This window comes from Panulirus ornatus, chromosome 6 (assembly GCF_036320965.1).
Source record: "Panulirus ornatus isolate Po-2019 chromosome 6, ASM3632096v1, whole genome shotgun sequence".
NCBI lineage: Eukaryota > Metazoa > Arthropoda > Malacostraca > Decapoda > Palinuridae > Panulirus > Panulirus ornatus.
The window spans coordinates 14896432-14913862 of NC_092229.1; the positions used below are offsets into that span (position 1 = coordinate 14896432).

The 17431-nt window shown below is 41.3% G+C and overlaps 1 protein-coding gene across 4 annotated transcripts in view; it reads right to left on the reverse strand.

Annotated features, from left to right (window-relative positions):
* Positions 1 to 220: 220 nt before the first annotated feature.
* The window catches only part of Bap170 (Brahma associated protein 170kD), a 284703-nt gene continuing 267492 nt past the window's right edge, over positions 221 to 17431 (reverse strand). For all 4 annotated transcript variants that reach the window (XM_071662586.1, XM_071662584.1, XM_071662583.1 and 1 more), the window contains 2 exons: positions 14786 to 14874; positions 221 to 2176 (listed from right to left, as the gene is read on the reverse strand). In XM_071662586.1, the coding sequence (XP_071518687.1) occupies positions 2059 to 2176; positions 14786 to 14874 (207 nt within the window). In that variant the 3' untranslated portion in view covers positions 221 to 2058. The remainder of the gene's footprint in view (positions 2177 to 14785; positions 14875 to 17431) is intronic.

Here is a 17431-nt window from a genome sequence, read left to right on the forward strand (position 1 = left end):
GTGTAACACACCTACAATTATAAAAACAAATAAATAATACCTGTAAATGATGCTGGATACTTAATTTCTACCAGTATGTAAGACCATCTTAACTCAATGTATGTCGTTATTTAGTACACCTTTAGGTCTTACCTTAGAAATTTATTAATGCACATTCAAAGCCTAAACTGCCATATACTGCATGTTTTCCATAGGATTAATGGGATAAATGAGAAAGCAATAAAAGTTTCCATGATTCATTGATGAAAACTTACATTAACATTTACAATATTTTATTACAAAAAAAATAATAATGTTTGGCGAGTTGTTTTAACAGAAGACACAGCTCAGTGCATCAGGAAAGTAAATGTCTGATAAAGTTCATCTGGGAATGATATGAAAGTGTAACAAGAGAGAAGTCTGCTGCTGCCACACTCACTGCAATTTGTCAGCACCAGTCAAGAAGCTGTATACACTGCACAACCACTGATCAAATACAATTAATGTAGTGTAGCGACAAAGGAGATAATGAATGGATAACTCCTAGTCCGTGCCCAAACTCACACGTTCACCAGAAGCTTAATGGTGCTACTTTGAGTAAAGTTAATGAAACAACCACCACATACAAAACATACACACCAAGCCCGCTTATGTGCAAATGATCCCCCAAATCAAAATTTCTGCCAAGACCATGGCAGCAGCAGAACTGGCTGGACAAGCTTGTTGCTGTAAAGCCTTTAGGATATTCACTTCTATGGGGGCTAATACAGTTTTTGTGATACCAGCTTGCCTATCCCGAATTTTTAGAGAACATCAACCAGCAGAACAAGAATCTGTTTAAAGTGACTCAGGTACAGAGTTTAATATTAATTGCCATACAAGGACTGTAACAATTATATATAACATAATTTTCATATTTTCCAATTAATTTTATCAAATAAAATTAAATATTGATGCACAGAGTATATGCTTCATATTCATATAATGGAAATTATCTTTTAAAAACCATTATTTACTGTCTGGTATCTACATCATTTATGTCAAACTGGTAAAAAATAATATACTACTATCTATAATTCTACAAATAATGATAGAAAATAGAATTAGTTTTTCATGTAGAGTTAAGTTTTCTATAAAAAAACAAGATTTATATATTTGGTATCACAACTTTCTCCTTTCAAGAATTTTCACAGGTTTTATACTAGGCCCACATCTGTACAATATATGAAACCCCATATACATATCTGGACCTTGTGCTGGCACCTGGCACCACTACCCACAGCTGCCTCTCTCAAGCATGTGTACTAGAGGAAACTTGTCTTTAACTTGCTTTTAGCAGAAATTTCTATTACAGTCTACATGTACAGAAGTTATGGTATTTATACACTGTGTACAAAATTTACAAAATTGTGCTGACAGATCCACCTTCATGCTAAACTGGTCATAAAAGAGCTAAATTTAGCAATACGAGATTACTCATTAAAATAAAATAACCCTTTAAAGTAGCATTTACATTGCATTTGGACAATATCTACATAAGCTCTGTAACTTAAAAAAATTATATGTGCTAATTAAAAAATAAATAGTAAAAATGATACCACAGACTTAAACCTTGACTTCTATACAAAGATATTATTCATCTAAATGCAAAAGTCTAACATAAGGAATGAGAAACTACTACAAGGCAGGTCTCTGACAAGCAAGGACTTCACCTTCCACCTAGTCACTGGCACAATATAAATACCACTCAGCTTATGCAGTCTCTCCATCGAACCCATTTTCACTTGAATATCAATACTATACAATTGCACTATTGATGTGTCCAATAATATGGACTTCTGATATATCACTAATGAGTTCACCATCACACAAGAAATTGTAGTGGAGAACAGTTTCACAAAACCTACACTGGACAGCACAACACTCTTCAATTGGCCCTCGAAGAATTTGTGTACAAGATGTCACTTTGTTTTATACCATCCTAAATCAGGAATATCTGAGAGGTAATCACCAATTTCATCCTACTGTGACAGGATTAAAATGGTTACATGAAATTCCCTTTGTGATAACTTGGGTAGCCTACAGATTTTGGTGATCAGGAAGGCGAATATCGTAGAGGATCTGTGCAACTGTCCGCGAAGACTCCATCGTACTGAGAGCTACATTTGCTAGCTCAGACTCGTATCCTCGCAATAGCCTGAAGAGAAATTAAGACTTATAGAAAACACTTGAGTGATTTAAATCATGACTTTTTGGGTACCTCTCATATATATATATATATATATATATATATATATATATATATATATATATATATATATATATATATATATATAAGGAAGTAAGGAAGTAAGGGGAGTGGGGGAGGAATGGGATGTATTTAGGGAATCGGTGATGGATTGCGCAAAAGATGCTTGTGGCATGAGAAGAGTGGGAGGTGGGTTGATTAAAAAGGGTAGTGAGTGGTGGGATGAAGAAGTAAGAGTATTAGTGAAAGAGAAGAGAGAGGCATTTGGACGATTTTTGCAGGGAAAAAATGCAATTGAGTGGGAGATGTATAAAAGAAAGAGACAGGAGGTCAAGAGAAAGGTGCAAGAGGTGAAAAAAAGGGCAAATGAGAGTTGGGGTGAGAGAGTATCATTAAATTTTAGGGAGAATAAAAAGATGTTCTGGAAGGAGGTAAATAAAGTGCGTAAGACAAGGGAGCAAATGGGAACTTCAGTGAAGGGCGCAAATGGGGAGGTGATAACAAGTAGTGATGATGTGAGAAGGAGATGGAGTGAGTATTTTGAAGGTTTGTTGAATGTGTTTGATGATAGAGTGGCAGATATAGGGTGTTTTGGTCGAGGTGGTGTGCAAAGTGAGAGGGTTAGGGAAAATGATTTGGTAAACAGAGAAGAGGTAGTGAAAGCTTTGCGGAAGATGAAAGCCGGCAAGGCAGCAGGTTTGGATGGTATTGCAGTGGAATTTATTAAAAAAGGGGGTGACTGTATTGTTGACTGGTTGGTAAGGTTATTTAATGTATGTATGACTCATGGTGAGGTGCCTGAGGATTGGCGGAATGCGTGCATAGTGCCATTGTACAAAGGCAAAGGGGATAAGAGTGAGTGCTCAAATTACAGAGGTATAAGTTTGTTGAGTATTCCTGATAAATTATATGGGATGGTATTGATTGAGAGGGTGAAGGCATGTACAGAGCATCAGATTGGGGAAGAGCAGTGTGGTTTCAGAAGTGGTAGAGGATGTGTGGATCAGGTGTTTGCTTTGAAGAATGTATGTGAGAAATACTTAGAAAAGCAAATGGATTTGTATGTAGCATTTATGGATCTGGAGAAGGCATATGATAGAGTTGATAGAGATGCTCTGTGGAAGGTATTAAGAATATATGGTGTGGGAGGCAAGTTGTTAGAAGCAGTGAAAAGTTTTTATCGAGGATGTAAGGCATGTGTACGTGTAGGAAGAGAGGAAAGTGATTGGTTCTCAGTGAATGTAGGTTTGCGGCAGGGGTGTGTGATGTCTCCATGGTTGTTTAATTTGTTTATGGATGGGGTTGTTAGGGAGGTAAATGCAAGAGTTTTGGAAAGAGGGGCAAGTATGAAGTCTGTTGGGGATGAAAGAGCTTTGGAAGTGAGTCAGTTGTTGTTCGCTGATGATACAGCGCTGGTGGCTGATTCATGTGAGAAACTGCAGAAGCTGGTGACTGAGTTTGGTAAAGTGTATGGAAGAAGAAAGTTAAGAGTAAATGTGAATAAGAGCAAGGTTATTAGGTACAGTAGGGTTGAGGGTCAAGTCAATTGGGAGGTGAGTTTGAATGGAGAAAAACTGGAGGAAGTGAAGTGTTTTAGATATCCGGGAGTGGATCTGGCAGCGGATGGAACCATGGAAGCGGAAGTGGATCATAGGGTGGGGGAGGGGGCGAAAATTCTGGGGGCTTTCAAGAATGTGTGGAAGTCGAGAACATTATCTCGGAAAGCAAAAATGGCTATGTTTGAAGGAATAGTGGTTCCAACAATGTTGTATGGTTGCGAGGCGTGGGCTATGGATAGAGTTGTGCGCAGGAGGATGGATGTGCTGGAAATGAGATGTTTGAGGACAATGTGTGGTGTGAGGTGGTTTGATCGAGTGAGTAACGTAAGGGTAAGAGAGATGTGTGGAAATAAAAAGAGCGTGGTTGAGAGAGCAGAAGAGGGTGTTTTGAAGTGGTTTGGGCACATGGAGAGAATGAGTGAGGAAAGATTGACCAAGAGGATATTTGTGTCGGAGGTGGAGGGAACGAGGAGAAGAGGGAGACCAAATTGGAGGTGGAAAGATGGAGTGAAAAAGATTTTGTGTGATCGGGGCCTGAACATGCAGGAGGGTGAAAGGAGGGCAAGGAATAGAGTGAATTGGAGCGATGTGGTATACCGGGGTTGACGTGCTGTCAGTGGATTGAACCAAGGCATGTGAAGCGTCTGGGGTAAACCATGGAAAGCTGTGTAGGTATGTATATTTGTGTGTGTGGACGTATGTATATACATGTGTATGGGGGGGGGGGGGTTGGGCCATTTCTTTCGTCTGTTTCCTTGCGCTACCTCGCAAACGCAGGAGACAGCGACAAAGTATAATAAAAAATAAAAAATATTTATTTATTCATATTTATTTACTATGCTTTGTCGCTGTCTCCCACGTTTGCGAGGTAGCGCAAGGAAACAGACGAAAGAAATGGCCCAACCCACCCCCATACACATGTATATACATACACATCCACACACGCAAATATACATACCTATGCATCTCAATGTACACATATATATACACATATAGACACACACATATATACCCATGCACACAATTCACACTGTCTGCCTTTATTCATTCCCATCGCCACCTCACCACACATGGAATACCATCCCCCTCCCCCCTCATGTGTGCGAGGTAGCGCTAGGAAAAGACAACAATGGCCCCATTCGTTCACACTCAGTCTCTAGCTGTCATGCAATAATGCCCGAAACCACAGCTCCCTTTCCACATCCAGGCCCCACACAACTTTCCATGGTTTACCCCAGACGCTTCACATGCCCTGATTCAATCCATTGACAGCACGTCAACCCTGGTATACCACATCGATCCAATTCACTCTATTCCTTGCCCGCCTCTCACCCTCCTGCATGTTCAGGCCCCGATCACTCAAAATCTTTTTCACTCCATCTTTCCACCTAAAATTTGGTCTCCCACTTCTCCTCGTTCACTCCACCTACGACACATATATCCTCTTGGTCAATCTTTCCTCACTCATTCTCTCCATGTGCCCAAACCATTTCAAAACACCCTCTTCTGCTCTCTCAACCACACTCTTTTTATTTCCACACATCTCTCTTACCCTTACATTACTTACTCGATCAAACCACCTCACACCACACATTGCCCTCAAACATCTCATTTCCAGCACATCCACCTCCTGCGCACAACTCTATCAATAGCCCACGCCTCGCAACCATAAAACATTGTTGGAACAACTATTCCTTCAAACATACCCATTTTTGCTTTCCGAGATAATGTCCTCGACTTCCACACATTCTTCAAGGCTCCCAGGATTTTCGCCCCCTCCCCCACCCTATGATTCACTTCCGCTTCCATGGTTCCATCCGCTGCCAGATCCACTCCCAGATATCTACAACACTTTACTTCCTCCAGTTTTTCTCCATTCAAACTTACCTCCCAATTGACTTGACCCTCAACCCTACTATACCTAATTACCTTGCTCTTTTTCACATTTACTCTTAACTTTCTTCTTTCACACACTTTACCAAACTCAGTCACCAGCTTCTGCAGTTTCTCACATGAATCAGCCACCAGCGTTGTATCATCAGTGAACAACAACTGACTCACTTCCCAAGCTCTCTCATCCACAACAGACTGCATACTTGCCCCTCTTTCCAAAACTCTTGCATTCACCTCCCTAACAACCCCATCCATAAACAAATTAAACAACCATGAAGACATCACACACCCCTGCCGCAAACCTACATTCACTGAAAACCAATCACTTTCCTCTCTTCCTACACGTACACATGCCTTACATCCTCGATAAAAACTTTTCACTGCTTCTAACAACTTGCCTCCCACACCATATATTCTTAATACTTTCCACAGAGCATCTCTATCAACTCTATCATATGCCTTCTCCAGATCCATAAATGCTACATACAAATCCATTTGCTTTTCTAAGTATTTCTCACAAACATTCTTCACTTCTGAAACCACACTGCTCTTCCCCAATCTGATGTTCTGTACATGCCTTCACCCTCTCAATCAATACCCTCCCATATAATTTACCAGGAATACTCAACAAACTTATAACTCTGTAATTTGAGCACTCACTCTTATCCCCTTTGCCTTTGTACAATGGCACTATGCACGCATTCCACCAATCCTCAGGCACCTCACCATGAGTCATACATACATTAAATAACCTTACCAACCAGTCAACAATACAGTCACCCCCTTTTGTAATAAAATCCACTGCAATACCATCCAAACCTGCTGTCTTGCCGGCTTTCATCTTCCGCAAAGCTTTTACTACCTCTTCTCTGTTTACCAAATCATCCTCCCTAACCCTCTCACTTTGCACACGACCTCAACCAAAACACCCTATATCTGCCACTCTATCATCAAACACATGCAACAAACCTTCAAAGCACTCACTCCATCTCCTCACATCACCACTACTTGTTATCACCTCCCCATTTGCACCCTTCACTGAAGTTCCCATTTGCTCCCTTGTCTTACGCACTTTATTTACCTCCTTCCAGAACATCTTTTTATTCTCCCTAAAATTCAATGATACTCTCTCACCCCAACTCTCATTTGCCCTCTTTTTCACCTCTTGCACCTTTCTCTTGACCTCCTGTCTCTTTCTTTTATACATCTCCCACTCAATTGCATTTTTTCTCTGCAAAAACTGTCCAAATGCCTCTCTCTTCTCTTTCACTAATAATCAAGTAAGATTATTAGTGAAAGAGAAGAGAGAGGCATTTGGACAGTTTTTGCAGAGAAAAAATGCAATTGAGTGGGAGATGTATAAAAGAAAGAGACAGGACCTCCCACGCTTCTCATGCCACAAGCATCTTTTGCGCACTCTATCACTGATTCCCTAAATACATCCCATTCCTCCCCCACTCCCCTTAATTCCATTGTTCTCACCTTTTTCCATTCTGTACTCAGTCTCTCCTGGTACTTCCTCACACAAGTCTCCTTCCCAAGCTCACTTACTCTCACCACCCTCTTCACCCCAACATTCACTCTTCTTTTCTGAAAACCCATACAAATCTTCACCTTAGCCTCCCCAAGATAATGATCAGACATCCCTCCAGTTGCACCTCTCAGCACATTAACATCCAAAAGTCTCTCTTTCGCGCGCCTGTCAATTAACACGTAATCCAATAACGCTCTCTGGCCATCTCTCCTACTTACATAAGTATACTTATGTATATCTCGCTTTTTAAACCAGGTATTCCCAATCACCAGTCCTTTTTCAGCACACACATATATATATATATATATATATATATATATATACATTTAATGTATGTATGACTCATGGTGAGGTGCCTGAGGATTGGCGGAATGCGTGCATAGTGCCACTGTACAAAGGCAAAGGGGATAAGAGTGAGTGCTCAAATTACAGAGGTATAAGTTTGTTGAAGTGTTTTAGATATCTGGGAGTGGATCTGTCAGCGGATGGAACCATGGAAGCGGAAGTGGATCATAGGGCGGGGGAGGGGGCGAAAATTTTGGGAGCCTTGAAAAATGTGTGGAAGTCGAGAACATTATCCCGGAAAGCAAAAATGGGTATGTTTGAAGGAATAGTAGTTCCAACAATGTTGTATGGTTGTAAGGCGTGGGCTATGGATAGAGTTGTGCGTAGGAGGATGGATGTGCTGGAAATGAGATGTTTGAGGACAATGTGTGGTGTGAGGTGGTTTGATCGAGTAAGTAACGTAAGGGTAAGAGAGATGTGTGGAAATAAAAAGAGCGTGGTTGAGAGAGCAGAAGAGGGTGTTTTGAAATGGTTTGGGCACATGGAGAGAATGAGTGAGGAAAGATTGACCAAGAGGATATATGTGTCGGAGGTGGAGGGAACGAGGAGAAGAGGGAGACCAAATTGGAGGTGGAAAGATGGAGTGAAAAGGATTTTGTGTGATCGGGGCCTGAACATGCAGGAGGGTGAAAGGAGGGCAAGGAATAGAGTGAATTGGAGCGATGTGGTATACAGTCAGGATTGAATCAAGGCATGTGAAGCGTCTGGGGTAAACCATGGAAAGCTGTGTAGGTATGTATATTTGCGTGTGTGGACGTGTGTATGTACATGTGTATGGGGGGGGTTGGGCCATTTCTTTCGTCTGTTTCCTTGCGCTACCTCGCAAACGCGGGAGACAGCGACAAAGTATAAAAAAAAAAAAAAAAAAAAAAAAAAAAAAAGTTTGTTGAGTATTCCTGGCAAATTATATGGGAGGGTATTGATCGAGAGGGTGAAGGCATGTACAGAGCATCAGATTGGGGAAGAGCAGTGTGGTTTCAGAAGTGGTAGAGGATGTGTGGATCAGGTGTTTGCTTTGAAGAATGTATGTAAGAAATACTTAGAAAAGCAAATGGATTTGTATGCAGCATTTATGGATCTGGAGAAGGCATATGATAGAGTTGATAGAGATGCTCTGTGGAAGGTATCAAGAATATATGGTGTGGGAGGCAAGTTGTTAGAAGCAGTGAAAAGTTTTTATCGAGGATGTAAGGCATGTGTACGTGTAGGAAGAGAGGAAAGTGATTGGTTCTTAGTGAATGTAGGTTTGTGGCAGGGGTGTGTGATGTCTGCATGGTTGTTTAATTTGTTTATGGATGGGGTTGTTAGGAAGGTGAATGCAAGAGTTTTGGAAAGAGGGGCAAGTATGAAGTCTGTTGTGGATGAGAGAGCTTGGGAAGTGAGTCAGTTGTTGTTCGCTGATGATACAGCGCTGGTGGCTGATTCATGTGAGAAACTGCAGAAGCTGGTGACTGAGTTTGGTAAAGTGTGTGAAAGAAGAAAGTTAGTGTAAATGTGAATAAGAGCAAGGTTATTAGGTACAGTAGGGTTGAGGGCCAAGTCAATTGAGAGGTAAGTTTGAATGGAAAAAAACTGGGGGAAATGAAGTGTTGTAGATATCTGGGAGTGGATTTGGCAGTGGATAGAACTATGGAAGCGGAAGTGAATCATAGGGTGGGAGAGGGGCGAAAATTCTGGGAGCGCTGAAGAATGTGTGGAAGACGAGAACATCATTGAGGAAAGCAAAAATGGGTATGTTTGAAGGAATAGTGGTTCCAACAATGTTATATGGTTGCGAGGCGTGGGCTATGGATAGAGTTGTGCGGGGGAGGGTGGATGTGCTGGAAATGAGATGTCTGAGGACAATATGTGGTGTGAGGTAGTTTGATCGAGTAAGTAATAATAGGGCAAGAGAGATGTATGGTAATAAAAAGAGTGTGGTTGAGAGAGCAGAAGAGGGTGTTTTGAAATGGTTTGGTCATATGGAGAGAATGAGTGAGGAAAGATTGACCAAGAGGATATATGTGTTACAGGTGGAGGGAACAAGGAGAAGTGGGAGACCAATTTGGAGGTGGAAAGATGGAGTGAATAAGATTTTGAGTGATCAGGGCCTGAACATGCAGGAGGGTGAAAGGCATGCAAGGAATAGAGTGAATTGGAACGATGTGGTATACCGAGGTCGACGTGCTGTCAATGGATTGAACCAGGGCATGTGAAGCGTCTAGGGTAAACCACAGAAAGTTATGTGGGGCCTGGATGTGGAAAGGGAGCTGTGGCTGCAGTGCATTATTACATGACAGCTAGAGACTGAGTGTGATCAAATGTGGCCTTTGTTGTCTTTTCCTAATGCTACCTTGCGCACATGAGGGTGAAGGGGGTTTTCATTTCATGTGTGGCAGGGTGGTGATGGGAGTGAATAAGGGCAGACAGTATGAATTATGTACATGTGTATATGTCTGTGTGTGTATATATATGTATACGTTGAGATGTATAGGTATGTATATTTGTGTGTGTGGACATGTATGTATATACACGTGTATGTGGGTGGGTTGGGCCATTCTTTCGTCTGTTGCGCTAACTTGCTAACGCGGGCGACAGCGACAAAGTATAATAAAATATATACAAAAAACTTGATCCGTTTCCCACGTCAGTAAGGTAATGCGAGGAAACAGATGAAGAATGGCCTGACCCCTCATACAACATACATATACATAAACACCCATACACACACATATACATACATATTTATTCTTTTTTTTTTTTCATACTATTCGCTATTTCCCGCAATAGCGAGGTAGCGTTAAGAACAGAGGACTGGGCCTTTGAGGGAATATCCTCACCTGGACCTCTTCTCTGTTCCTTCTTTTGGAAAAAAAAAAAAAAAAAAAAAAAAAAAAAAAGAGAGGGGAGGATTTCCAGCCCCCCGCTCATATAAATATATACACAAGTAAATATTCATACTTTTTATCCATTTCCATCGCCACCCTGCCACACATGAAACAGCATCCCCCCTCCAGTACGGTAATGCCCGGAAAAGACAAAAAGACCACATTCATTCACACTCAGTCTCTAGCTGTCATGTGTAATGCACATAAACCACAGCTCCCTTTCTACATCCAGGCCCCTAAGACCTTTCCAGTCTACCCCAGACACTTCACATGCCCTGGTTCAATCTACTGATAGTACATTGACCCCGGTATACCACATTGTTCCATTTCACTCTATTCCTTGCATGCCTTTCATCCCCCTGTATGTTCAGGCCCTAATCCCAGAAAATCTTTTATACTCCCTCCTTCCACCTCTAATTTGGTCTCCCGCTTCTCCTTGTTCCCTCCACCTCTGACACATATATCCTCTTTGTCAACCTTTCTTCACTCATTCTCTCCATATGTCCGAACCATTTCAACACACCCTTTTCTGCTCTCTCAACCACACTCTTTTTATTACCACACTTTTCTCTTACCCTTTCATTACTTACTTGATCAAACCACCTCACACCACATATTGTCCTCAAACATTTCATTTCCATCACATCCACCCTCCTCTGTAAAACTCTATCTATAGCCCATGACTCACATCTATATAATATTGTCGGAACTACTATTCCTTCTAACATATCAATTTTTGCTCTCTGAGATAACATTCTCTCTTTCCACATATTCTTCATCACTCCCAGAACCTTTGCTCCCTCCCCCACCCTGTGACTCGCATCCGCTTCCAAGGTTCCATCCACTACCAGATATCTAAAACACTTCACTTCCTCCAATCCTTCTCCATTCAAACTTATATTTCAACTAATTTGTTCTTCAACCCTGGCTGTATCATTGATGAACAACAACTGACTCACTTCCCTGGCCCTTGCACCCCCAAAAGACTGCAAATTTGCCCCGTTCTCTAAAACTCTTGTATTTACCTTCCTAACCACCACATCCATAAACAGATTAAAAACCATGGTGACATCACACACCCTTGCCACAAACTGATCTTCACTGGGAACCAATCACTCTCCTCTCTTCTTACTTGTACAAATGCCATACACACTTGATAAAAACTTTCTACTTCAAGCAGCTTACCTCTCACATGGGAACCAATCACTCTCCTCTCTTCTTACTTGTACAAATGCCATACACACTTGACAAAAACTTTCTACTTCAAGCAGCTTACCTCTCACACCATATATTCTTATTATCCTCACAAAAACATCTCTATCAACCCTATCATATGCCTTCTCCACATCCATAAATGTCACATACAAATCCATCTGTTTTTCTAGGTATTTCTCACATACATTCTTCACAGTAAACACTGCAAATACTGCTCCTCCCCAATCTGATGCTCTATACATGCTTTCTTCCTGTCAATCAATACCCTTCCATAAATTTTTTCAGGTATACTCAACTACTAACTTATGCCTAAGTAATTTGAACACTCACCTCTATCCCCTTTGCCTTTGTACAATGGCACAATACATGCATTCCACCAATCTTCAGGCACTTCTCCGTGATCCACAGATACACTGAATATCCTTGCCAACCAATCAACAGCAATTCACCCTCTTTCATGATAAATTCAACTATAATACCATCCACTCCAACCGCCTGGACGGATTATATCTTCTGCAAAGATTTTACCTCCTATTCTCTCTCTAACAAACCACCCTCCCTGACTCTCTTGCTTCAGACACCATCCTGACCAAACCATCCTACATCTGCCACTCTATCATCAAACTTATTCAACAATCCTTCAAAATACTCACGCTATCTTCTCACTCCAATACCTGATATCCCTTACCCACTTGCCCTCTTCACCAATTTTCCAGGTTCCATTTGTACTTGCACATTCATTATCTACTTCCAAAACATCTTTTTATTCTCCCTAAAGTTTAATGACACTCTCACCCCTGCTTTCATTTGTCCTCCTTTTCAACCTTTGCATCTTCCTACTGACCTCCTCCCGCTTTCTCTCATACATCTCTTGGTCATTCATACTCCTTCCTTGTAAGTACTGTCCAAATGCCTCTCTTCTCTCTTTCACTAGTAACTTTGCTTCTTCATCCCACCACTCTGTACCCTTTCTAATCTGCCCACTTCCCATCCTTCTCATGCCACATATAGATACATCCCATTCCTCACCCACTCCCCTCACTTCATTTGCTCTCACCTTATGTCATTCTACAATCAATCTCTCCAAGCATTTCTTCATATAAGTCTCTTTCCCAAGCTCACTTACTTTCACCATTCTCTCTATCTTGAAAACATTTGCAAATCTTCACTCCTGCCTCCACAAGAGAGTGATTAGACGTCCCACCAGCTGCCCCTCTCAGCACATTTACATCCAGAAGTCTAGCTTTTACACACCTATCAATTAATACATATTCAAATATACTCGATGACCATCTATCCTGCTTACATATGTATACTTGTGTACTTCTCTTTTAAACCAGGTATTCCCAAATACCAGTCTTTTTTCATCACAAAATTCCAAAAGCTCTTCACTATTTCCATTCACAACACTGAATACCCCATGTACACCAATTATACTCTCAACTGCCACATTAATCACCGCATTCAAATCCCCCATCAATAACAACTGGTCTCTACACAAAAACTACTAACACACTCACTCAGCTGCTCCCAGATCACTTACCTCTCATGACCTTTTTTTCTCATGACCAGGAGCATAAGCACCAATATTCACCTCTCTCTCAATGTCCACTTTTACTTTTACCCATATCAATCTAGAATTTTGTTTCTTACACTCTATCACATACTTCCACAACTCCTGCTTTAGGAGTAGGACTACTCCTTCCTTAGCTATTGTCCTCTCACCAATCCCTGACTTTACTCCTAAGGCATTTCCTAATCATTCTTCCCCTTTTACCCTTGAGTTCTGTTTCACTCAGAGCTAAAACAATCCTAAAGTTCTAATGAGTTTTAATGCTTGGGAGTAAAGTTTAATATGGACAGCAATGACGAGAAAAAATCTGAAGGTGCACTGAAAACACTGATGAAAGGAAAGAATTCAAGCACAGTGTGTGATACAAGCTTGAATGAAGGGATAATTGTTTTAATGCTAATGTATGATGAGAGAGAGAGAGAGAGAGAGAGAGAGAGAGAGAGAGAGAGAGAGAGAGAGAGAGAGAGAGAGAGAGAGAGAGAGAGAGAGAGAGAGAGAGAGAGAGAGAGAGAGAGAGAGAGAGAGAGAGAGAGAGAGAGAGAGAGAGAGAGAGAGAGAGAGAGAGAGAGAGAGAGAGAGAGAGAGAGAGAGAGAGAGAGAGAGAGAGAGAGAGAGAGAGAGAGAGAGAGAGAGAGAGAGAGAGAGAGAGAGAGAGAGAGAGAGAGAGAGAGAGAGAGAGAGAGAGAGAGAGAGAGAGAGAGAGAGAGAGAGAGAGAGAGAGAGAGAGAGAGAGAGAGAGAGAGAGAGAGAGAGAGAGAGAGAGAGAGAGAGAGAGAGAGAGAGAGAGAGAGAGAGAGAGAGAGAGAGAGAGAGAGAGAGAGAGAGAGAGAGAGAGAGAGAGAGAGAGAGAGAGAGAGAGAGAGAGAGAGAGAGAGAGAGAGAGAGAGAGAGAGAGAGAGAGAGAGAGAGAGAGAGAGAGAGAGAGAGAGAGAGAGAGAGAGAGAGAGAGAGAGAGAGAGAGAGAGAGAGAGAGAGAGAGAGAGAGAGAGAGAGAGAGAGAGAGAGAGAGAGAGAGAGAGAGAGAGAGAGAGAGAGAGAGAGAGAGAGAGAGAGAGAGAGAGAGAGTATAGCACATATGGAAATATAAAACCGACAATTTAAAATAAAGGGGGGTTATTGGCAATGTGCTGGGAAGAAATCATTAAAATAGTTCAGGGATGAAAGAAGAACAAGATAAGATGAACAAACAAATAGCAGATTATAGGATGGTTAACATGATATATAGTAGTACAGCATAGGGTACATGGGAAAAGGTAGATGACAGAGATGGATTGATAGTAAAAATTTATTAAAGCTCAGGATATCTACAATAATGATGCTTGAGGATGACTGGGGATTAAATGCAATGGAAGCATATGGTACACTGAAATTTACCAGTTATGGAGACTCTTCTGCTGCAGCAACCCTCTTCGAGGGAATTCCCAAAGGGAACAGGGATCAGAAATATAGAAAGATAGCATATAGAGCATGGAAAGGGAGTGATGTGAAGAAAGTCATTGGTCTCATTTGAATAAAGTTTGTAGGCAGAGTTATATATATAATGACTAATAATCCACAATAATAAACACTTACTTTTTCCCTGTATTAGAATATATGACTAGGTTTCTCAGGATCAAAGCAGACGTCAAGCGAATACTTTTCGTTACAGGTCCTTCCTTTTCCTGCAGAGAAAAAAAATCTTAAATGTATACTTTTTTTCTATATCTAACTGCTTCATCTGCATAATGAGGTAGCGTCAGGAACAAAGGAACCAAAGCCTTATGTGCACACAAACACTCTCTAGCTGTCATGTTTAATGTAATGAAACCAGTCTACCATCCACAACCAAGTCCCAAGGAATATCCCATAGTTTACTTTAGCTGCTTCACATGCCCTGGGTTCACCCACTGACATAATATTATGTTGCCCTCTATATACATTATTAATTAATTTCATTTCATCCCATGCATGTCTCATCCTACTGAATGCTCAGGCCTTAAATCCATAAAATCTCCTTCACTCCATCCTCTTATCACCTAACTGTTAAAGTTGCTTCATACAGAACCATATCTAAACTTCTATAAGGATATCTCAATTCTCCTTACTATATCATGCATTAATACAGATGTAAAAGAAAAAATAGTCAAGAGCTTTGAAAAGTAAGTGTGTGTGTGTGTGTGTGTGTGTGTGTGTGTGTGTGTGTGTGTGTGTGTGTGTGTGTGTGTGTGTGAAGAAAAATAAAAATGGGGAAGCAGTAGAAGAAAAGGATAGCAAAGATGAGACAGAGAGAAAGCATATTAGTAACACTGCACTACTATGCCTCATAACATAAGAGTCATAAGTTAATGATATCTTTCCCTACGGAATACAAAATACTACTGAAGAAAATGTTCACTTTTCCCCCAACGACTGCTTCTGCTACCACAGCAAGGTAGCATCTGGAACAGGTAAACAATGGCTTCACTTGCACACATCCAGTCTCCAGCTGTCATGCAACATGCAATGAAAACAGAGCCTAACATCCATAGTTAAGCCCCACGGACCACTCCATGGCTTATCTTAACTGCTTCACATGCTCTGGTTCAAGATCAATGACAGCACATTGCCTTCTGTAAACCAAGATAATCAAATTCATTCTATACCATGAAAGGCTCTCACTTTCCTGAAGGTTCTTACACTCCATCTTTCATCTTCCTTTTATAATCTCCCCTTACCCTTCAGATACACAGCTCCTATCAATCTTTCTTTGTTCATTCTGTCCATATATCCAGACTATTATAGTACATTCTATCAGCTATCCTGTTCATACTACTTACTGCCACACCTCTCTTACACTATTATTCTTTGGATGATCAAACTGTCTCTCACAATATATTATCCTCAAGGATTATATTTTCAACAGATCCAACTTCTATTCTTATGCATTCAGAAACTAACTGTCATCCACAATCACTGCTGGGTCTACTATACCTTCAAAAATACCCATCCTTGCTCTAACAGGCAGTGACCTCTCCTTCCCCACTCCTTAACTTTAACCCATTCACTGTCAGCATCTCATACGCAGTCAATTTTTCATCCCCAGTGCAGCCAATTTTTCATCCCTTGTGTAAGTGTTTGTTAAAAGTGACAAGATCCATTTTTCCTTCTTATCTATCAAAGGTATTAAGAATATATGGTGTGGGAGGCAAGTTGTTAGAAGCAGTGAAAAGTTTTTATCGAGGATGTAAGGCATGTGTATGTGTAGGAAGAGAGGAAAGTGATTGGTTCTCAGTGAATGTAGGTTTGCGGCAGGGGTGTGTGATGTCTCCACGGTTGTTTAATTTGTTTATGGATGGGGTTGTTAGGGAGGTGAATGCAAGAGGGGCAAGTATGAAGTCTGTTGGGGATGAGAGAGCTTGAGAAGTGAGTCAGTTGTTGTTCGCTGATGATACAGCGCTGGTGGCTGATTCATGTGAGAAACTGCAGAAGCTGGTGACTGAGTTTGGTAAAGTGTGAGAAAGAAGAAAGTTAAGAGTAAATGCGAATAAGAGCAAGGTAATTAGGTACAGTAGGGTTGAGGGTCAAGTCAATTGGGAGGTAAGTTTGAATGGAGAAAAACTGGAGGAAGTAAAGTGTTTTAGATACCTGGGAGTGGATCTGGCAGCGGATGGAACCATGGAAGCGGAAGTGGATCATAGGGTGGGGGAGGGGGCAAAAATCCTGGGAGCCTTGAAGAATGTGTGGAAGTCGAGAACATTATCTTGGAAAGCAAAAATGGGTATGTTTGAAGGAATAGTGGTTCCAACAATGCTGAACGGTTGCGAGGCGTGGGCTATGGATAGAGTTGTGCGCAGGAGGATAGATGTGGTGGAAATGAGATGTTTGAGGACAATGTGTGGTGTGAGGTGGTTTGATCGAGTAAGTAACGTAAGGGTAAGAGAGATGTGTGGAAATAAAAAGAGCGTGGTTGAGAGAGCAGAAGAGGGTGTTTTGAAATGGTTTGGGCACATGGAGAGAATGAGTGAGGAAAGATTGACCAAGAGGATATATGTGTCGGAGGTGGAGGGAACGAGAAGTGGGAGACCAAATTGGAGGTGGAAAGATGGAGTGAAAAAGATTTTGTGTGATCGGGGCCTGAACATGCAGGAGGGTGAAAGGAGGGCAAGGAATAGAGTGAATTGGAGCGATGTGGTATACCGGGGTTGACGTGCTGTCAGTGGATTGAATCAGGGCATGTGAAGCGTCTGGGGTAAACCATGG